This window comes from Crinia signifera, chromosome 4 (genome assembly GCF_055691185.1).
Source record: "Crinia signifera chromosome 4, ASM5569118v1, whole genome shotgun sequence".
In the NCBI taxonomy this organism is placed as follows: domain Eukaryota; kingdom Metazoa; phylum Chordata; class Amphibia; order Anura; family Myobatrachidae; genus Crinia; species Crinia signifera.
The window spans coordinates 125,121,023-125,144,770 of record NC_139220.1 but is presented as its reverse complement, the minus strand read 5'-3'; the positions used below and the strand labels follow the sequence as shown (position 1 = coordinate 125,144,770).

General features: G+C 42.2%; 1 protein-coding gene across 10 annotated transcripts in view; it reads left to right on the top strand.

The window, feature by feature from the left end:
• Nucleotides 1–23,748, top strand: part of ATP2B1 (ATPase plasma membrane Ca2+ transporting 1) — a 140,072-nt gene that overhangs the window by 24,363 nt on the left and 91,961 nt on the right. For 9 of the 10 annotated variants that reach the window (XM_083182373.1, XM_083182374.1, XM_083182375.1 and 6 more), the window contains exon 2: nucleotides 6,969–7,395. In XM_083182373.1, coding sequence (XP_083038499.1) covers nucleotides 7,197–7,395 — 199 coding nt within the window. In that variant the 5' untranslated portion in view covers nucleotides 6,969–7,196. Of the gene's footprint in view, nucleotides 1–6,968; nucleotides 7,396–23,748 lie in introns of those variants that run through there. The other variant, XM_083182382.1, reaches the window with a different exon arrangement.

The following is a 23,748-nucleotide window of genomic DNA, read 5'->3' as shown; positions in this document are numbered from 1 at the left end:
ACGTCAGCGTGATGTTGATTTTATATAATGTGGCGAGCCCGAAGCGTGGCGAGCGGACGCGGAATACATGTAAAGTAGTCCGCGGGGCTCGCTGCGCTCGCCATGCTTCGGGCTCGATGGCTTGCTGCGCTCGCCACACTATAGAAGTTCAACTCCACGCGGACGTGGATAGTGGGGATATGAAAAGGTCAGAGGACGCGTACCGCCGCCCCTCACGGGCTCTCTCCGCTCGCCACGCTTCGGGTTGGCGTTGATAGTGCTGGTGGCGTTAACAATGGTTATTGGGGGCTCACGATTTTTATCTCATGCATCTTATGGATGCAGAAGATCCATGAGATTAAAAAATCGCGTGCATTGCGTTGATTGTATGCCTTAAGTACCTTAAACTTAAGGCATACAATCAATGAGACGGGCGCCATGCTAGGAAAGCAGTACCATATATCTATATATACAGGTTGAGTATCCCTTATCCAAAATGCTCGGGACCAGGAGAATTTTGGATAATGGATTATTCCGTATTTCGTATATTTTAATATTTCAATGATGTATCTTGAGGTATCTTGCATTTATGTTGTACATATACATCAAACACATGAAATAAACACAAATATATTTTATTTGTGCATAAAACATGAAACAAAGTTTGTGTACTATCTCAGGCACTGAATTTAAATGCCAAGCAAGAATTGTCTTGCACATATATAGTGCCAGTTACATATCATTCCCTCAGTAGTGCTTTTACATATGTCCCCAGTAAGTTTTTAGCAAAAAAAATTTTTGTTCACTTTCTGGAATGTATGGTTTTCTTAATAATTCGGGTAACTGATATTCGGATACGGGATACTCAACGTGTGTGTGTGTGTGTGTATATGTATGTATGTATGTGTGTATATATATATATATATATATATATATATATATATATATATATATATATATATATATATATAAATTCCATGCAATTCATCTGTCTGTTGCATAATACAATTTTGAACAACTTTCAGGCATTGGTGAGATGGTTTATTTATTAACAGTTTCTTATATAGCGCAGCATATTCCGTTGCGCTTTACAAAGGGGACAGTGATGCAACAAAACAGGGTATTTACAGTCAAAATGTAGGAGGGCCCTGCTCGCAAGCTTACAATCTATAGGGAAATAGGCATTGATACATAAGGATAGATACTGTATTCTTTATTGCATCAATTCCACCAAAATGCAAGGTTCTATGACTGGTTCTGGAATTTGATAAGCTTGCCTGAAGAGATTAGTTTTTAGGGAACGCTTATAGGTTTGTAGACTGGAGGAGAGTCTTATTGTGCTTGGGAGGGCATTCCACAGAGTGGGTGCAGCCCGTAGAAAGTCCTGCAGTCTGGAATGGGAGCGAGTAATGAGTGAGGCTGAGAGACGCAGATCTTGGGAGGAGTGTAGAGGTCGTGTTGGATGATATTTTGAGATAAGAGAAGATATGATATGTATGTTGGTGTAGTTTGGTTTATGGCTTTGTGTGTAAGTAAAATAATTTTGTATTGACTACGGTAGAATACAGGTAACCAATGAAGTGACTGACAGAGTAGCTTTGCAGATGATGAACGTCTAGGAAGATTACGTTTTTATCCTTGAGTATATTTTAGTATAAAAAGGAGCTTATGGTGGACACGTTGCTAAGTTGTAAGGTTCACCAATAGCTGCCTTAGTCACTACTTCAATGGTGTACTTCAAACCATGCTTATTCATTGTCTTTCTGATAATAGATCTGTATGACTTGAGTTCTTTGTATGTTTATCATATGTATTGATTATATGGGAGAATTTGCCAGGCTTTCCACTCAATGGGTAGTATTCAATGCTCCGGCGAGCACATGGCAGTGTACTGTTTTGGATTTGCTGTGCTTCCGCAATCCTCCCTGTCCGCCGCCAGCCCTCCCTCTCACCGTATTCAACTAGTCAGGGGCTCGCTGCCCCTGACAGTGAAATTGTTCTTACCCAGCGAATGCCGTACACAGCAGTGAGGACGGCGGAAGGCAGGGGGACAGCAGCCTCCCTGTTAGCGCCGCACACAGCAGCAAGGGGGACGGCGGAGGAGAAGGAGGGCTGGCGGGGAGACAGGCACACAGAGCACCAGAATGAAGCTGCAGTTGGAGAGGAGACCAGGCAGGCTGGGAGCGCAGATCTGGTCCCGCTCCATGCATATGTAATGAGCAGGACCAAGCGCAGTGAATACCTAATGAGTGGGTCCCACTCCCACATATGTAATGGAAAATAAATAAAACCAGAAAATCAAAATCTAATTATGTGGTGCTTGTAAAGAAATCCAAATAGCAAGATCCTTCAAATAATAAACTGATTTTTTGACACACAAAATTCATAGAAAACCTTTATTTTAAAAGTACATTCCAGTTCACCTAAAGATGTCAAATGCAAAATGATGAAAATCAAAAATCACGGTGAAAGCAGTTCTCTATTTTAGCATTGAATACACTTTCGGTGACTTAGAGCCAAACTATGAAACAGTGAATTGGCCGGCATTCACTGTTCGCTTTTGGCGAACAGTGATTATTGAATACAGTGAATATAATTTTTGGTGAAAATTACTTTTTCGCCGAAAAATAGCCCTGTTCACCGAAAAAAAAAAAACGGTGAATCAAGAGCATTGAATGCTGGCCATTGTGTTACATGTGTAAACCATTTTCCTCGCTGTATAATCTTTAAATTTGCCTTACTGTATACAGCCTTCCAGACTGAGCCACAAAAATTAGCTCTGCGCTCTTATGCGTTCAACAAACCTGAGTGTTCCAAAATAGCTTGCTTAGGATAGAGTTTTATGATGGTCCAATAAATCAAGTGCAAATTTCCTTATTTATTGACCTGGGGGCTTGGTTGTCCACACACAGCTTTTTTAGGCTGGAATATGGTTTTGTTTGATGAATGACCGTTTTTGGAACCATGAATTGTGCACGATCCGTGACAATCACATCATGAATCAATAGCTATATATTTAATATGTAGATAATGTTGCATTATTTTTTTGTTTGTTTTTTTGCCCACTGGCTGTAAAACAAATGTGTATATAAAGTAAATTACATACTGGTGCAACATATGTTATCGCAACATATTATTAACGAGCTATTTTGATGCTTTGTAAATAAATGTGTTCTGGAGTTGTGCCATAGCTTTTTTTTTTTTTACATAAGGTCTTAACTCGCTGCAATTCCAGGTATACATGTCATTATGGTTTCAGTGATTGAGGTGCCATGTCCTCCAATCAAACCTGTTGCTTAACCAGACCTAGGAATGATTGGGCTCTTTAATTGTGGAAGGAAGAACTTTAGTTTGGAAAGAAATGCTTAAATCAATTACTTGATGGCCATGTGGTTGCATTTTCTTTGCACTGGGACCACATGTGTACTTTTTTGTAGAATTTAGCAAAGGTCTTCAGCTAAGATTAGCCCTTTCCCCCACTGCTCAGTAGTCCAGTCTGTGCTTTTTCTGCCACTGAACTACCAAACATTCATTGGCAGGTGTGGTGAGTGTTGTAAGCACTGCAACCAGCCTGTATATTGTACACTTGCTGGTAATTAGTCATTTGTTCTGTAGTTTCTGCCTTTCTTTTTCACATTGGATTAATGCACGGTATCGCAATGATGTGTTATCTCCTTTACTTGGAGTTCCATTTCCATATTGCTGTACTCTACAACACCATTTCTTATGAATCACAAGCAAACTGTCTTCACACTTGTTATGGATGCCCTTCCTTTTCTAGGCGTCTATTGCCAAGTTTCCTTTTTTGGCCATTGCTTCTATTTGAGTATGTAAAATTAATGTTTCAAATGCTCACCACGTTGTCGGAGGTGAAACGTCACAATTATAACAATGTCAGCAATCGGCGGTGCAATTATTACACAGGAAAGTACCTACCAAACCTGAATCCCTGTATGTGGAGGCAAGTACCCTATGTTTAACAGGCGTATGTACCTATCCTTGGCTCCGAAACCTCCCCTTTTTAAACCACAGAGCATCACTTCACTTGTAACATTGTGACCGTAGACAAGCTGACAGCTCCTATGTTTTTATAACTTGATCATGCCTGCAGTTGGGGAACACTGGAAGGGCTGTGAAAAGTGTATCTATAAATAACTGAAAATGTAATGTTCCATCCATTTAATAGTTCTTTACTTATACATCCCCTTTTTGTATATGTAGCTTTTGTTAGTGGAAAAGGTTGCCCAATCAGAGTAGTGGTGGTTCTGTGGATAGTTCATAATTGTAACAGCAGCTCATTGTCTTACTTATGTAGTAGGCTTCCTAGAGTCTTAAATGTGCTTAAAGATTAGTAATGCCTATTTTTTAATTCAATTTGTGTGTGTGTGTGTGTGTGGCTGTTTTAGCGGGGCGCTGCGCCCTGCCCAATTTCGAAAGGGCAAAATGCGCCCTGCTCCTCCAGCAGCGCCCCGCTAAAAGAGCCTGCTGCCTGTCTAATGTTGTGCCTGGGGAAGCTCCAGGCACCGCAATCTCGGCGGCGCTAGGCTTCCCCGGCAGCTCACGGACTACGGAGGAAGCCCGGGCACGCCTCCTGGTGACGCGGCGGCCCGGGCACGCCCCCAGCTGTGAGGTCGGTGTTCCCGGTCCGCCCCCCAGCGCCCTGCCCGGTGTCACTCCTAGAGTGAACACTACATGTGTATATGTATATATGTATATAGTGTGTATGTGTCCAGATAGGAGCAGCACTTCCTCAACAGGTCACAATCAATGGGGTGCCATCCTTAACCCCTCGGGGTCAATGTATAGATCCAGAAGGCGGCACTCACCCAAAAAATATTCTCATAGGCAGAATTCAACGTTTCAAACCTTTTTATTAGCGGTTCTTCATCAAAAAGGTTCGAAAACGTTGAATTCTGCCTATGAGAATATTTTTTTTTCATTCACACATACTGGTTCTTTGGTTTTAACCCAATTGCCAAAGCTCTTGGCAGCTACTTGTGCCTTTTTGTACAGTCTTCATTTTCAGCTGTTTTATATACAAGATAAAGCACCCATATGAAGTCCCAGAATAAATAGGCCCAGCTGTCCTGCAGTATTATGCCACACTGTTCTATTTCAGTATATGGGAAAAAAAACCTAAGTTAGTATTGTAAATTATGAATCACCCTGGTGTACACATGCTGCATATAAAGAGTGGTACAGTATGACTGTAATGCCAAAGTAATATGATATGTGCAGGTAGTGATATAAGCTGCTGCAGGTAGACATGTGCTTTCACAAAGTACTCTTAACCGTTCAGCATAAAGGCATCTTTCCACAATTAATCAGGCAGTGCTAGTAATGTGCAAAATCTGGCTTTTGGGTACTTAAACAGCACTTTGTGTTGCAACCATCCATTTAGTTTGGTTTAGCGGCTTTGCATGACTACCACCAGTATTTTCAGGTTGGACAAGAAAAATACTTAGTGGGCGCCCAAAACAATTGAATTGCTCAGTTGGTTGCAGATTTATCTCTGCCCAAAAATACAATTGAATAGTTCTCATAAGCTGATCACTGGAAAGCATGCAATTTTTAAGGAGGGAAAAAAATTGCCGTAAGTGATAACTGAATTATAATTTAATGCCCGGTATATCTTTTTTTTTTTCATGTGACCTATAGTTTTCTGGCACCCCACACCTATGACTAGGGCAAAGCATTAATTTTTGCCATGTTCTGTAAGTCCATACTACATGGGTTTGTGAGGCCTCAGATGAACTAATTAGATTAACCAAGAAGCTTTCCTTAGATAATCAGTTAGGGAGCCATTTCTTATGCCGAAGCTCACTGCTGATAATGTGCAGTTGAAGGTCAAATGCTTAGCAGAGAATAGCAGCAGCAGAGGCTTAATCTCAGTCAGGCAGTGGTTTAAAATTACTTAACGATTGCCTTTTTAAACATCCATGTGAATCTGAGACTTTTAATTTGACTGAAGTCTGGCAAAAACAATTACCAATATTCAATGTATATTTTAAACATATTAACATTGATTCTTCTTCACTGATATATGTTCTAAAATTCAAATGGCAAGTGTTCTTTTCTTGGGTAGGATCATTTGGGATAAGAATCTCTTGTCTTTCTCTCTTGCCTCCTTCATTGCAGGGCTACAAGCTAGCTTAAGACATTTGGTGTTTGCTGTACACTGCCCAAAATAGTTGTGCTTATATTAGGCACATGTCTGAGGAGTTTGTCACTGGATGCTAACAAATCTCTTTATCCACGATTGAGTATGAGTTGTAAACCTGCCTGCTAAAGACAGAGGGAAAAACCTTAACTAAAAAATTTATTGTGCATAAATTAAGTTTTGATAGCACTCAAAATATTTTAAACTAATAAGTCTGCTCAAAGCAAAAGTTTTGAAAGCTAGTTGCCTCTGTGAGAAAGATGTAGTCTCACTCGCTGCCAACAGATGGCAGGGTTTTGGAGACACACAGACATCCCGGGGGCATGGAGCCGTAACTGCACTTGTTATAGTGAGGAAATGTAATGGGTAAACTATTGTGGGTTAGTTTGGTAATATGCTGTAAACTCCACTTTGATGTGGCAGAATGTAATGGAGGAATGTGTTCTTAACAAATCTATGGAATTAAACTCATTTGTGGGAGTACTTTCTACCTTATGTTTACACTAACAATTACGGTACAGTTTTGTTTTTATTTTGCAGTTTGGGTCAAGAATACAGTTATACATTTAGATGTGCCAGCAAGTATTTTTGGGTCTGTTCTCACCTTGTGACATTACTGTTTGAATGAATCATTTGAATTAAATGCAGAAGTGATAACTCATGAGTCAGAAGTAAAAGAATTAGTAAAGTTTTACTTTTGCAAGGACTGCATTTATTTCCATACATGTCATGATATAATTACTACAGTATATTGTTGTCTTAGTGATATTTGCATTCTAGTATGCTTAATATATAGTGATGGTTTTCTTTTCCTTCTCCATTCTTATAGTGAATTCTGGATGCAATTACATGAAATTGCGAAGTTTTACCATGGAACAGTATTCTAGACACATCAGTGGAAGTCCACTTATGCGTTTTTGATTATCCCTTGAAATGAGCTTGGTATAGAGTTCTCAGAGAAGGGTTTCATCAACTTGGAAGAAAACCTTTGCTCCCTACTGGATTTCCCTACTGTCTGTCTTCACTTGGCTATCCCAAGGGATTTTCTGTGGCAACAATGGCAAACAATTCGGTTGCGTATAGTGGTGTTAAGAACTCTATTAATGAAACAAATCATGGTGGAGAATTTGGGATCACAGTTGAAGAGCTCCGGGACCTTATGGAATTGAGATCAACGGATGCATTACAAAAAATACAGGATTGCTATGGAGACGTCTTTGGCGTATGTAGTAGATTGAAGACTTCACCACACAATGGTAATGCAAACCTTTTCAATTTTGAGTTTTATTATTATTATTGTGCTTTTTTTAATTTTGGGTAAACATTTAATATCGATTCCTGTTGAAATGTCAAAATCTGTAGTCTTGGGGAAATAGTGATTGAAACAGCTGATATTACAGGAGTAGAAGCACTGCATAATTTGATATGTAGGGAAAATAATCCATATAAATCATTCCATACTTTGGAAGCAAATTAAAGCATGCAGAATTGGAGTATACCTCCACCTATTGTAGTTGGTCAAGATTAAAAACTGAAACAGATGCCCTTTTTATATATATATTTTTCCTTTACTTCGTAAACGTTGTATTTTCTAAAGAATTGGTATTCTTTTGCAGGCTGTTGCATTGAGCTATAAGAGATTATTTTATTCTTAGCATTACACCTTTTTTATAGGGGTGAGCTAAACTGCTTTATTCGGATAGATAATGAATGGGCACATAATGATAGCAGTTTAATTGTTCCGTGAGCTCATTAAAAATTGTGCTTTTTATGCCATAATAGGCAGGGTTTAGCAGCATACAGTGGCTAATGTCTTGGTAAGGGCACCCAAGCCACACACTTCTCTTACATCCTGCTTTCTGACAAGTAGTAATGTGTCCAGCTGTAGCACTCGTGGTCGAAAAGGAGCACCAATTGAATTATTTAATCAGGTCTTCCGTTACAACCACTGTAATCATCCCCTGTCCTTTAAAAAAAAAAAACTTTACCACTTGAGAAAACAAAAACGGCGTCGTTTGTGTGAGGGTTGCTTAAAAAAACAGTTGCTGCTTAGTGAGTAATTGACTCTATGTAATACTATTATGCATGGCTGTATTATGCTATATGGCCTGCAGAGCATTTTAAAAAGGTGGAAAAACTGTCAGCAGGGCAGTCGACAGATGTGACAATCACCCGATCATATACAGCTGTCTGTGACACATTCTCACCCTCACTTTGAAAATTGCTGTAGCTCTTAAGACTGGAGAATACAACCTCCAGTAGACCTTTAACACTGTTCTGCTTTTCGCTTAGGAGGAAAAGATTAATGAACATTATCTCCAAAATATTTTCATATTGCTTTAAATAAGACCACCTTGGATAAGAGTACATACTAGAATAAATGGTGTATAGATTTTTGTTTGTTTGTTTAGATCTGTCGTATATGCAAGTGCTATATAAATGGTAATACGTGTTTTTATTCCAAAAACACCTGTTTTAGCTGGCTCTATGTGCTTAATCCCCCTCCCCATGTTTCTGGACTATGGGGTGGGTGAGGTGGATTCAATGGGGCACTATTCACCTGTGGGTTTTTTTTTTTCATGCCCACACAAACCAACCAAATCCCTGGGCACCAGGGGAAACTGCCATTTGCTCACATTACTTTTTTCGCATTTCCGAGTGCCACCTCTGCGAGAAATGTTAGCATGTCTGTCGACAAACAAATGCATAGCTGCCGGTCGGGGAGTACAAGAAGAAATATCTGCCCTTACCACCTTTCTTTTTCCTCTATAGCAGGGATGGGGAACCTTCAGCCCTCCAGCTGTTGTTGAACTACACATCCCAACATGCCCTACAACAGTTTTAGAATTGGCAAATAGCAAAACTGTAGCAAGGCATGCTGGGATATGTAGTTCAACAACAGCTGGAGGGCTGAAGTTTCTCCGTCCCTGCTACAGGTATGTAGTGCTGACGAGCTTTCCATTGCATCTCCTTGGGGCCTGGCAGACTTGTTGTGCTATTCTGTAACTGCACATCACATCAATATCTCTCTGAGAATGCATTCACTTCAGGGCATGCAGTATGAATGAATGAGTCTATCTTGTTTATTTTAGAGCAGGGGTAAGCAAACATGTTTCGCACTCCAGCTGCTGTGGAACTGCACCTCCCAGTATTCCTTCCCACAGTTGTGCTGTTTTTAAAGTATGTCGTCTGTGCATCCTGCAATGTTCAGTTTCACATTGTCTGCCTCTGTTTTTAAAACAATCCCTAGGCAGTTCATAATTGTCAAGTACAAACCTACTTAAAACTATATATTTGAAAGAAGTAAGACTTCGATGACAAATGATATATCCTCCTAACCCTCTTTGAACAGCATCCTTGAGAGAAATCTGTTGCATTAACCCTTTAGTGTACTATGCAGATATATCGGTCACATCTGCTTGTGTATACACACGACCGACCAATATGCTAATCACAGCATCCAGTGAACATAACATAGGACTTGGATCTTTTGGGCAGATATATTTTCTGCGGCTAGTTGGTGTGTGTGTGTTCCTGCGCGTGTTACACCTCACCAAATTGTCAGGCTGGCTGGCTGATCAAAGTGGGTACCCCACATTATCCTTCTGTGTACAAATACATAAACTGGGCTATATAGACCCAGTTTTGGCACTCGTTGGATGTAACCTTGATTGACCTTGACCAGGTCAATAAATAGGATGCAAGGGAAATTCTCTGCATGGTTTACATTAGGATTCAGTGACTTTTTATTTTTTTGCCTGGGCTGTGGGTTTCTGTGCAGTGGATAAATGGAACCTGTTACCAGCATTCCCACTCCTGTGATCTCTAAGATGAAAGAGCACCTTAAGGTTGAGTCCTAGTGTCGACAAAAACCACCAACTTTCTTCTCCGACCGGTTTTCTTGACTTGTCAAGCGCATGTGTGGAAAAGGATGAGGACTATGTTGAAAAATGAATAGTGCATTACCTAGAGCTGGGGTAGCCAACTCCAGTCCTCGAGCTACCAACAGTTAATGTTTTCCATATCTCCTCACAGAATCACAAGTGACGTAATTAGCTCCACCTGTGGATCTTTTATAATGTTTCAGCTAGTAATGAGTGCACCTGTGCACAGCTAGGTTTTCTGGAAAATGTGAACTGTTGGTAGCTCTCGAGGACCGTAGTTGGCTACCACTGACCTAGAGGATAAACTGAGTTATCAGGTTAAAAAAAAAAGTGTTCAAATGGCTTCCCCAAATTTATAGTCATGGAGGCTTTACTTTTTTTCCAGCTACATCCATCGAATAAATTTGGACACCTTTTGAAAATGTATTCAAAGTCTGGGGCATTGACTCTGATCATGCCTAGCAGGCTGCTGATTTGCAATCTCCGGAGCAATTGGACCATGTAAGATATCTGAAACTCCGGCCTTTATTCAGTATACTGGGATGGAGCTGTAGCTTCAGTGCGAAAGCGGTATAAAAAAACGACTGATACCATTTATGTACACTGTTAACTTGAAGTGCAGGGTGCTAATCTGTGAGGTATATTTTAATTTGAAAGGGTGATATTTTAGATGTGAAATATTGCTACAGAAGCTGTTGTGCTCGTACATCACGTGTAAAGTGTTGCCCAATAAATATGCCATCCTCCTTGATTAGCACCTTGCACTTAAAGTGAACACTAATGTATATATTTCTGGATATTCCAAATTGTAGGATTTTGGCCTAATCCTAAACCCTGTTCCTTTAAAAATAATTGGTTCAGGTACTTATGTAGTATCTGGGCTGCCGATTTTGAAATCGGGTCCATCGCATACGACCATATCGCATGCGATGCGATGGACCCGATTTTTCCATAGGATTCAATGTTAAAATGGACTGAGTCCATTTTAACATGGAATTCAATGGGAAAAGGGGTCCTTTTCATACCCCTACTATCCAAGTGGGCATGGAGTTGGATATAAACCTGTAGCGAGCCCCGCGAGGGGACACAGAATACCGTCCCCTCGCGGGGCTCGGTGGCTCGCTACGCTCGCCACAGGTTTATATCCATCTCCATGCCCACTTGGATAGTAGGGGTATGAAAAGGACCTCTTTTTCCCATTGAATTCCATGTTAAAATGGACTCAGTCCATTTTAACATTGAATCCTATGGAAAAATCGGGGCATCGCACTGATTGTATGCCTTAAGTTAAGGCATACAATCAAAAATCGGCAGCCCAGATACTACATAAGTACCTTGGTTCAAAACATTTTAAGGGAAAAGTGGCTGAACAATTACTTTGGACGCCATCCCTAGCTATACAGTAGATCTGTGTCTAAGTTTAACATGCCCAAAATATCTTCAGATAATCAAGGGAGAATGGATCGCTGTTTGAGGAACATTTTATTTGGGAAGGATTGTACACTTTTCTTTTAACAGTTTTACTCTTGGTTGGAATGCAGTATTCATTTTGCTGACTATAATGGAAAGCTTTGTAGTGTTCAATGTGATTATTTTTTATATATATATATATATATATATATATATATATATATATATATATATATATATATATATATATATATATATATATATATATATATATATATATATATATATATATATATATATATATATATATATATATATTTTTTTTTTTTTTTTTATTGAAGTAAATTTTGAATTGTAACATTATTTTATAGGTGAATGCAATAATCTAAAGTATTCCAGGAACCACAAGTGCCCATTGTGCTTGGGTGTGTTTGCCAGTGCCTAAAGTTGCCAATGGTTACAATAATACTCCTTTAATCCTATTCTATTATAACAGATTTCAAACTAATTTGTGCTTACATGTGTATGTCCTGTGTGTTTTTATTTTGTTTAGTGTGGGGTTATTTCTATTCTGTGGGGGAATGTTTTAGAGAGTATTTACTACTCAAGCTTGACAGTGTTATGGCTGGCATGGTTTTGTCCCCAGACTGACTAGTGGAAGTTTTCATGCCACTATCATCCTAAAGAAAGTGTGGTTTAGCAAAAAAATCTTATTTACAGGAAATTGAAAACAAAAACGCACAGATTTTTCTTTGTGGCGTATTTTGGAAACCCTTTACTTTAATAGTGTGTACACCTGGTGAGAGATGGCCGATGTTGCCGATATGTCGGAAGCCATATCGCATGCAGATCACATGCTTTTTTAGGGCTTGCGAGCCCGATGAGCGCTCCCATGGGAGTGAACATCGGCAGACAGAGAGGGCAGGCAAGACTATAGAGTGCAGATCTGCACTATATAGTCTAAATTGTGCCACTGACTGTATGCCGTGCAATGCGAGTCCCGATACATTCTGATCGCATCGGGACTCGCATAGCACGGCATCTCGACCGTGTTTACACACCATAAGATAAGTGAACCTATACAATGCAAATATTCTGCTATATTTTTTTGAATGTCCACCTAAAAGATATACAGCAGAAAGGACTGAAATGCCCTGTATATTCTTAGCTTTGTGGTACCAAGCAGGAGAGGCTGGGCATGTCCCCTTCAACAGAGCGCATAACATGGACAAGAAGGAAATGCCATTTCAGCTGATAGTTTCCATGGAAACTGACTAGTCATTGAAAAATGATCTTCATATACATCCTTTTCCAAGAGTGTTTACCATTTTAGTGGTTTCAATTTTTTTTTCTTGCATATATTTACATATTTTGCTACATACTTTACCCTGACCGTACAACCTGGCCACACCTCCCAAACTGAATTATTAATTATTTCTTTTTTTTAGTTTAGGTTGCTATAGATATCAATATGCAGAGTTTGCTCCATTTTGTCAAATCTGCAAGTTTCCGGATAGTATGAAAATATTTCAGTCCTTTATTTTCACTTTTTGTATGTATCAACCATACTCTAAATGTCTTATGAAATGTGTGGGTTTTTTGTTTTGAAAAACAAAAGTAATGATCGTTCTGAAACGACAAAGTTTGCATTGATAAATTTTGGATACCAAATACCGTAACATTGCTAGAAATTCTGTTCCCTCTAATACTATGTGCTATATAAACTTAGCTTCATGTCGTAATCAGTACATGCAGTTGTTTGCTTTAGATGTTACACTGTAAAAATGAATTGATATTTTTAATTTAGATATGCTGTGCTATGTGAGTCCCGATACGATCAGATCGTATCAGACAGTACTCGCATCGTATGGCATGCATGCAGTGACACAATTTTGACTATATAGTGCAGATCTGCACTATTAGTCAAGGCAGCCAAGACTATCTGCCTTGCAATACGTGAGCGCACATCGGGATTGTAAGGGTTAAAACCCTTGCGATGCCGACACGATGTTAACTATATCATCATCGGGAGGCATATTGTACCATGTGTACACACTGTTAGCGTTCTTTGACTTTATCAGAGCCCTTTCATTTTTTATGTTGCCTTCTTTGGTCTGAAGTCCCATACACACTACTCACTTGCCAGCTTCTCACGGCGCCCCCCCCCCCCCCCCACCTTCCACTGACACTGCTGCTGTCGACTCGAGTGCTGCAGCTGTAGGGGGGCACCTGGCTCCTTCATTGTTCCCCCAACTGCTTGAATTGAAGTCCACCGCTGCTCTCCCGCCTCCACATGAGTGACAGCAGCATGGCGTTACTCTCCTGTCTGCACACTATTTCCCACTCGGCAGCTCCTCAGTCAGGCATGCACAGTGCAGAGCGCTGAGCCTAGGAACCAGAGGGGGAGCACAGATAAGCATCATCAGAGTGTTCTCGCTCTGTGTCCTAGGCTCGGTGCTCTGCAGGCTGCACTATGCTGTGTGCGTGCCTGACAGAGGCAGCCTGACTGAGGAACCACCGCGCCGAGCTTGAAACAGTGTCCAGGCAGGACTGGTGAAGCTGTGCCACTGTGTATATATGTATATGTGTGCCTAGCGATCCCTTCCTTCAATGTTTGGTCGGCGCAGCACAAACTGATTCGGAGCATGACACAGGGGCGTTAGGGGTATGGGGCACTATCTGGGCATTATGAGCCTTATTCTAGTTCACTCTTTCTGACAATCTTTCTTAGATGGACAAAACCATGTGCACTGCAGGGGGGCAGATGTAACAGGTGCAGATAGAATTTGATTTGGGTGAGTTCTTTTGTTTATGTGCAGGGTAAATACTGACTGCTTTATTTTTACCCTGCAATATAGATCTCACTTTGAAGTAAAACCCCACCCAAATCTAATTCTCTCTGCACAAGTAACACCCCACCCAAATCTAATTCTCTCTGCACAAGTAACATCTGCCATGATTTTGTCAGAGTGAACTAGAATAAGACCCTATGTGTAAGTGTTGCTATATTGGGCATTATGCATATGTGGCACTATTCTGGACATTAATTATGTGGCTCTACTATGGGCATTATGAAAGTGGCACTAATCAGGGCATTATGTGTAACCATCGCTACTCTGGGCGTTATGTGTATGAGTAGTGTTCATTCTAGCACCCACTATATTTGAAAACCCATGCAGTTCCTCTTACCTGCCAAGGGTGTCAGTGTCTGCTGTAGTGCTTCTAGCACAGTGTGCAATGTATATCAGCACTGATCTAAAAACCAGACCTGTGCTAGAAACGCCACAGCAACGGCAACATCCCAGGCAGGGAAGAAGGAACTGCATGGGTTTTCAAAGATAGCAGGTGCTAGAATGAACACTACGAGGCATTATGTGTAAGTGTCACTACTTTGTGAATTATGTGTATGGGGCACTACTCTGGGCATTGTGGCAGCGCAACTATTCTTGGCATTGTTGTAAGGGGGCGCTTCTGTGGACATTATGGGTGTTATAATGGTTCACTCGCAAAGGCAATTATGGACAAACTGATATCTATATTGCAGTGTAAAAATAAAGCAGCCAGTATTTACCCAGCACAGAAACATTATAACACCCACATCTAACTATCTGCACATGTTACATCTGCCCCACCTGCAGTGCACATGGTTTTCTCCATTAGAGAGTGAATTTGCCTTTGCGAGTGAACCAGAATAACCCCCAATGTGTAACCTGCACTACTCTGGTCATTAAGTGACATTATGTATAAGCAGCATTACTGTGGGCATTATATGCAAAAGGCACTATTATATATATTAGGGGCACTACTGTGCTCCTAATAGATATAGATATATATGAATCTAGGGTGTGGTGTGATGTGAATCAGTGACACTATATGCAGTGTAATTTAAATAAGATTATACTACTGTGTGCCATAATTTGAAAGAAAAAGAAACACTCCTTGTGAGAACATACCCCCCTTTTTTTTTATGGTGCAAGCCTCAGCATGCACTCTTTTATAAGGTATGGGAGAGCACAAAATTATAGTTTGCAGGAGGGCGCCCAACACCCTTGCACCGGTCCTGGCGAGGGGGTTTGACGTCGAGCTTGGCTTTTTTTCGGCAAGGAAAAGCCATCCTCTCCTTTCAAAAGGACATCCACTCTCCATCGCCAATTGAATACAGCCCATTGTGTACAGGGCTTGAGTTATATCTACCAGTTGTCTTTCCAGTGTCACAGTTGAATGTTAAATAACACATTAAACCTACTGTAGAAGTACCATAAAAGCTTTTTAATTTGCTGTTGTGGTTTTATTTTTTTTATATTTTGTCAGGGACATATAATAGGGAATACTAGAATAGTATTTAGTTTGCTCTCTGTGACACTAAAAATAAACAGAAAATAATTGAAAACTGTTTAGCAGGTTTTAAACAAGCTTTTATTTTAACCTTTTAAGTTCCTGTCGTTTGGGAACTTTCTTTAGGGCAGTTTTGCAAGATCCTGGCATTCATCTGTTTAGACTTAGGGCAGTACGGATGGTGTAATGGTTACATAGAATTACTGCCTCACAGCACTGAGGTCATGAGTTAACATTTCTACCTCAGTTCTAACTGTGGAATTTGTATATTCTTGCCATGCTTCAATAGGTTTCTGCTGTGTACTCTGGTTTACGCCCACAATCCCAAAATATACTGCTAAGTTAATTGGCTTCCATAAAAAAACAAAAAACCCGCTGTGTGTGTGTGTGTGTGTGTGTGTGTGTGTACACATGGGTTTAGGGCAGACTATATGGGCCAAGTGATTCTTATATGTTGTCAATTTTTGTTATATTTAAACACATTTAAAACACTGGGCAGCACTCTGGCTAAAAGAGCACTCTAAGCCAATCAGTGGACGCCTGAATGTGAGGCTTTTGGCTGAGAGCTCTCTAAGGGCCATACAGTGTTTTAAATACTTTTGTATCAAATTCTGCCACTGACTTTTGCTGCCTGCCAGACCTTCTGCCCAGCGTTGCGATACAGACTCCTGCTGCCAGCCCTCTCCCAGCACCCGATGTGGCATCGCAGATGGCAAGCTGGGTGCTGGGGAAAAAAAGCACTTGGGCCCCATAAGATGCCATGGGACATCTCGTTGCTATGTCGGAACACATGTGTATGAGCACCATTATTCCCTTAACCGGTCAGTGATTTAAATGTGGTGTGTAGTTATATAGATATAAATGTTTTCGATCTTTTTTTTAAGCATGGCAAAGTACGGTCACCTGTGGGGGGGAAAAAGTTTTATTCTCAAACTTTGATACCTGAAGGCAGTCAGGATGCTCACTGCATCCACCCTGAGGTACCAGGCCCTATCACCTTGAGCAAAAGATAATACTGGAGCACTGCCCTCCACCCCATCTGTTTCTTGTCTCTTCTTACTGCCATTAACTTAACTAATATATTTGTCCATCTCTACCACCATCTTATAGCTGTAATGATTCCCTCTCAGCCCCATCTCTTATATAATGTTTTTCTCTGACCCCCATCACTTACAAAATATACTGTATTTAATAATTTTCTAACCCCAAATGTTAACATGATTTTTTTTTCTAGCCCTAAATCTTTACATGTGTTTTGCTCACTGAGGTCCCCAGAGTTGCAGCATTGTCAGCTAGCTTTGAGTACTCTTTTTGGAGGATGAGGTCATGATGTCTTATGCCCTTATGTCAGCAGTGCTGCTTTGCCATCGATTGATCACCACCACCAGCCGAAAGGAAGCTATCGCATAAGAACAGACTGATGCTTTCTCCATGGACGATTCCACTGTGTCCCTAGGTCTTCCTGCCTGCACAGCAGGAGCCTGGAGCCTTTATCATTCGGCCTATATCATTTTTAAGGTACAGATAGCCAGTCACTGTGACGTGGTGCGCCAAATTGGGTGACGATGTAGCCACAATATATAGTAACATAGTAATTAAGGCTGAATAAAGATGTTAGTCCATTGAGTTCAACCTATCTAACTTCTAACTACTGAGTGAAGTAAGTCAGATTTATAGGATTCCCTTAGTGGCCAAAAATTCATCCAGTTTTGATTTTAAATTCATTAATAGTAGTTGCTGTAACCACCCCCACTAGGAATAGGTTCCAGAATGTTACTGCTCTAATGGTGTGTGTACACATCTGTATACGACCATGTGAATGTTGGACTTTCCATATGTGATGTCATATGCGTGGAATACAGAAGCATTGTTTTTTTTTTTGTTTGTTTTTTGTCTGGTTGATTATTTAGGGAGCCACAAGAGACACAACTAGTGGTAATTGTGGCTACTCTTTGCTTTGTAGAAGTTGCTCTTAAGAGGCCCAGGCAGAGACTGAGCTATTGAAAACACACATATGCTAGATATCCCTCATGGGGACTTCCTTTTTCATAAGACCATTCTGTGCCTTTCATGGGGTTGGTGCACGTTTCAATGGTACAGCCAATGGTGCGTGGTTGTACACAAGGTAAGGGTGGTATTAGATTATATGGACAATGAATTTAAGCAAAATATATGAAAGCTAGTGGTAATGATTATTTAGGAGTATTTTGCCACAGACTATAAGTTACCTAATGTCAAAAGTGGGTTTTTTGATACATGGTCATTTTCAGGCGATCGAGCAGGCAATTTTTACCAAGCAGTAGGTTAATTACCGATTTTTGGGTGATAACACGTGGGATATGTTGTAAGTTCCTGAACCCATGTGTATTTGTGGAAAACAGGTCACTGAAGGCTAGGTATATGGTACTTTGCTGTGAATTATAATGCCCAATAAATAGATATTTGTCAGGGCTAATTATCTACCCGCCTTAGTATTTCATCAATTATCCCTTTGATTGCCATCCCATTGATCTGTGAGATGTGCAAAATATCTGCTAAAATGCCAGCATCTCACATTTCGTATATAAGATAAATATTACAAGTCTTTTCATGAATAAAAATGTTTTTGCTTGGCATTTTTTTTATTTATTTTGACAAATTCACTTGGTACTCAAAGGATTAAAAGGTTGTCATGTTTTATGCTTAAAAATGTACTTTATATAAGAAAAAATAGGACTTTGGGTACCTACTGGTAAATCCTTCTCTCGAAGTCTATATGGGATACTGGGTTCACTACTATGGGGATAGAGTTCCTCCGCAGGAGAGACAGGCACATTAAAACTTTCAGTTTGGGTGCACTGCCTCCTCCCCTCTATCTCCCTCCACTAGTCAGTTAATGAAAAACTGTGCCGAAGGAGAGCCATGTGAGGAGGTATGTGAACAAACAACGTGGTGAGATTCTCACAGCACACCCAAACCAAACATAAAAAAAAAGAAAAGAGGTGAATCATAACTTCTGATGTCACCAATAACTGTTGAAGAAAGTCAAAATTGGCAACAAGCCCTAACATTGTAATGATTAGTGTCTTACAGCAGGAATGCCGCACAGAGGCGGGCTCCCAGTATCCCATATGGAATACGAGAAATGGATTTACCGGTAGGTACCCAAAATCCTATTTTCTCTACCGTCCAATGGGATACTGGGTTTACTACTATGGGGAGGTCCCAAAGCTACCAGAACGGGCGGTTATGTGTGGAGTATGCTGTAGAATCTCTTGTCCGAACTGGGAATCCTCCCTGGCCAGGTTGTCAAATCTTACAAATGTGTGATGACCCGACCATGTTGCAGCCCTGCAAAGCTGCAGGGCCGAGACCCTACGGGCAGCCGCCCAAGAAGTCCCTACTGAACTGGTTGAATGAGCCTTCAACGATGGTGGAAGGGATAAACCAGCCTTAGCATATGCCTGTTAGGTCATGCAGCGTATCCAACGAGCTATGGTCTGCGTAGAAGCAGGAGAGCCCTTCTTCTGCGCATCGTAAAGCACAAAGACTATCAGTCTTTTGGATTCTAGCCGTGCACTTAACATACACTCTGATAGTGTGAATCACATCCAAGGAAGGAGGTATATCCGGATGTGCCGAGCTTGAAGGAACCACAGGTTGGTTGAGGTGGAACGCCGACACAACCTTCGGCAGGAATTGTGGTCTCATCTTGAGTGCTGCCCGATCCTCATGAAACACCAGGTAAGGGCTCTTACATGACAATGCCCCAAGCTCAGATACCCGCCTGGCCGAAGCTAAGGCCAGCAGGACAACAGTCTTCCATGTCTGATGCTTTAAATCAGACTCCCCCAATGGAACTGCAGATAGGTTAGAACCACGTCCAAGTCCCAAGGTGCAGTGGGCAGTACTAGTGTTCACTCTAGAAATTTTTTAGGGCAGGGTGCTGACCACAGGAAGGGCACATTTTCAATCGCGAGGGCACATTTTATTTTAAAAGTCAAAATGGTGACACCTGAGCTACAAACAATCAGCACGTTTATGCTACAGTATATAATCCACCTTGTGACACCTGAGAGCGTCACACCATCGGCACATTTATGCTATATAACCATCTTGTGACACCTGAGCGTCACACCATCAGCACATTTATGCTATATAACCATCTTGTGACACCTGAGCGTCAGACCATCAGCACATTTATGCTATATAACCATCTTGTGACACCTGAGCGTCACGCCATCAGCACATTTATGCTATATAAACCATCTTGTGACACCTGAGCGTCACACCATCAGCACATTTATGCTATATAGCCATCTTGTGACACCGGAGCATCACGCCATCAGCACATTTATGCTATATAATCCATCCTGTGACATTGAATATTTACTGGGAGTGTTAAGCGGCCCCCCAGCCAAAATAGTTGCCCACCCCTGTGCTAGGATGTCATCATCATCCTCAGTATTAGGGGCCATTGCTGCAGAAGGCCTTTTCTGAGGCTGTGCAGGGGGAGGGGTGAGTATCAACCCTTGCAGACAAAATGCCCAATTTTCTCTGTACCCTCTGGATCTGCTGATTATTGGTAGACAGCTGGGTAGAGACAGTCTAGCAGTGATTTAATGCTGCTGGCCCATGCAGGTTCCTGACTATCAACCTGCGACCCACCAACCAGCTGTGGGGGTACCCCACTGACCTGAGTGGCCACACCACTTGGCTGTGGGAACATACACGGTTCACAGGTAACCTGTGACTGAAGTTGGTATGAACTTAGTGCTGCATACCATACAGGTCAATTTCTCTTTCAATGGTCCTGGTGACACAGCTTCACATTGGGATGTAGGAGGGTCCGCAGGAGCCAGGAACCTATCCTAAAGCTTTTGGAGGGTAGGCTCCTCCCCTACTGCATCCCAGACTCCTCAGTTTGTGTTAGGTGCCCACTGGAGTGGGTGCTATTCTAAAGGGCTGCCGGAGCAGCCGAAGGAGTAGTTAGTTAGGGTTTTTATTATTTTATTAACTTTTACACTAGCTAGGTAGGCACAGTGTGAGGATTCTCATTAGTGAATCCTCACACTGCTAGCGCAGCAGGAGCTGACAGAAGCGCGTCCTGTCAGCTCGCTGTGCACAGGGGAGATGCTGTCGGGCCTCCCTGTGCAGCGCTTACAGCTTCTTTTAAGAAGATGCCTGGGCTCCGGAGCGTTCTGAAACCGGCTTCACGCTAGGTGGGGATCATGGGGGACAGGCGCTCCGTGATGGCAGCGGCCATTTTCTGCGGAGCTTACACACTGAGCTCCTATATGAGAGGACAGCAGTGTGGTACAGGCATGTTCCGAGTGGTCCCCAGCTGAGGGGGAGATACTGGAACTAGGAGATCCTACTATGGGAGCGGCTGTCTGGGGGTAGTTGGCGCCAAGTCACAGACCCCGCAGCAGCAGGGACTTGGTCCCTTCCCTCACTCTGTTTTGGCGCCATTCAGAACGCTTGCAGCGGAGCTGAGCTGGCTTACAGATCCTGACAGAGTGATTGGATTTCCTGGGCATCGCTTTCCCCATTCTGAAGACTACAGAAAGCTAAGTGAACTGAGTATATTGGTTCTGTATATAATGTCTGTACATTTAATGCTGTGACTGTGTTATTTGAGAACATCATGTCTGAGCAACAGTCTGTGGTTTTGGGGGAGGGAGCCTTTAATGCATTGAGCGCTTGCAGTGGTTGTACACTGAAATTTGTCCCTGAGCAGATAACGGGGGGGGGGCTTATGTAATTCTTGCACTGCTGTGAAACCCATGGGGAGTGAACCCCAGAGGGTAGTGCTATCTGAGCTTGCGTGGGCTAAGTCCCTGGGCAGGTCTGAAAATGCTTTGGTGCATTACTGGACAGGCAGAGTGATGGCTGGTAACTTCCCCCTAGACCATTGCCATTCTCTCAGCAGTCCTCTAGCTCCTTGCCTCGGTCCCAGACAGACCCTAACTTATTACAGGTCTTGCAGGATACTGCTAAGGGAATCAGCAGGTTTAATTACTTGTTGGACAAGTTTTATGGTTATTCTGTGGGGACCCCTAAAAGGTCTTATTCAGTGCCATTGTTAGGCTGATGAGGAAGGAGAGTACACAGACATACCCTGGGATCAGGGTGATGATTCTGAAGAGTCCTCAGCCTCAGGGGTGGAGGATTTGATTACTGCTGTTAAACAGGCATTGAATTTGTCTGTGAAGGATAAACTCCTGCAAAGGTTGTTTTTAAGAGACAGCGTAAAGAAACTGATATCTCCCTGCAGACGAGGGTTTACAAGATTTATTGGAAAACCCCTGATAAAAGGCTTTAGATGCCTAAAAGATGTTTAAGCCTGTATCCCATGACTAAGGATCATGCAGAGCGCTGGGAGAAAGTTCCAGTGGTAGATGCTTGTCAAAAGCCACTGTGCTACCAGTGCAGGGGGGAACAGCCTTCAAGCATGGCAATGGTTAAAAGGGTGGGCTACACACTCCGCCCTCTGATTGCTTCAGCCTGGGTCTCTAAGGCCATGATTGGTGGGTCAATGACCTGTGCATTATTTGACATTCTATTCCTTGTGTTACTTGCGGAGAAGCTTAAAGCTGCTGCAGAGTATGTGATTGAGGCTGAGCAGGAAGCTCTCAAAATGGCTGCCAGAGTTTCCTCAGTGTCCGTCAATGCCAGGAGAGTGCTCTGGCTTATAGCTTGGGAGGCAGATAACGAGTCTAAGAAGGCTTAGAGGCATTAGCTTTTAAAGGAAAGCTGTTATTTGGTTCAGAACTGGAAGAGATTATTAAGCAGGCCACAGGTGGAAAAAAAGCACTTTCCTGCCTACCCCTGCAGCCAAGCAGACATCAAGGTTTTCTGCTTTCAGGCCGTCCTTTCGGCCCTCCCCTAGAGGAGGTGCGTCCTTTCGAGGACAGTCTGTTAGGGGATAGTCTCAGTCCTCCAGGGGCAAGGCCCCAAAGTCAAAATTTGGTTCCTTTCATAAGAAACCAAAGGAGAGGACAAACCCTCCGCATGACTGCCAGAGGTTTTGGCCGGCGGTGGGGGGACGTCTGTCACTGTTCAAAGACGCATGGGCACTGTTAGACCGGGACTCTTGGGTGTTAGAAATTATAACCCAGGGTTACAAGATTCCCTTCAGAGGTCTTCCGCCGAGAAGGTTCATTCCTACACCACTACCAAAGGAGGCTCGGCTCCGTACGGCTCTCTTGGGAGCGGCTCATTCTCTTTTAGAGAAGGGTGTGGTAGTCCCGTCCCCAGAGCGGAGTAGAAAAAAGGCTTTTATTCCACTCTGTTTTTGGTGCCCAAACCAGACGGGTCTTTCAGCTGATCCTAAACTTAGTCATTAAATATCCATTTGTGGGTAGACCATTTCAAAATGGAGTCTCTACGGTCTGTGCTGCTAAGCCTGGACCAGGGAGAATTTTTGGCGTCCATGGATATCCAGGACGCATACTTGCATGTTCCTATCCACCCAGAACATCAGGCTCTATTGAGGTTTGCAATAGGAGACCTACGCTTGCAATTCCAGGCGTTGCCCTTCGGTCTGGCCACAGCGTCTAGGGTATTCACCAAAATAATGTCAGTAATGGCGGCTGTGCTTCGACTGAGGGAAATCACGGTGATTCCATTTTTGGACGAACTGCGGTTCAAAGCGGAGTCAGCAGACGAAGAGTCACTTGGCAGAAGCCATCGGGTTTTTGCAGATTCACAGCTGGCTTTTAAATTTACAAAAGTCTCAGTTAGTGCCGTCACAGAGACTCCAATTCTTTGGGGTTGTTCTGGATACCAAGTTGCATCGGGTGTTTCTACCAGAGGCAAAGGCCAGGGATCTGGCTGCCTTGGTACAGGAAATCCTCGGGTCTCAGAGCACATCAGTATGGAGGTGCCTCAAACTGCTGGGGAAGATGGTGGCGTCTTTCGAGACGTTACAGTTCGCCAGGTTCCACTCTCGAGTGTTCCAGTGGAACATTCTGACAGACTGGTCAGGGAATACTCAGA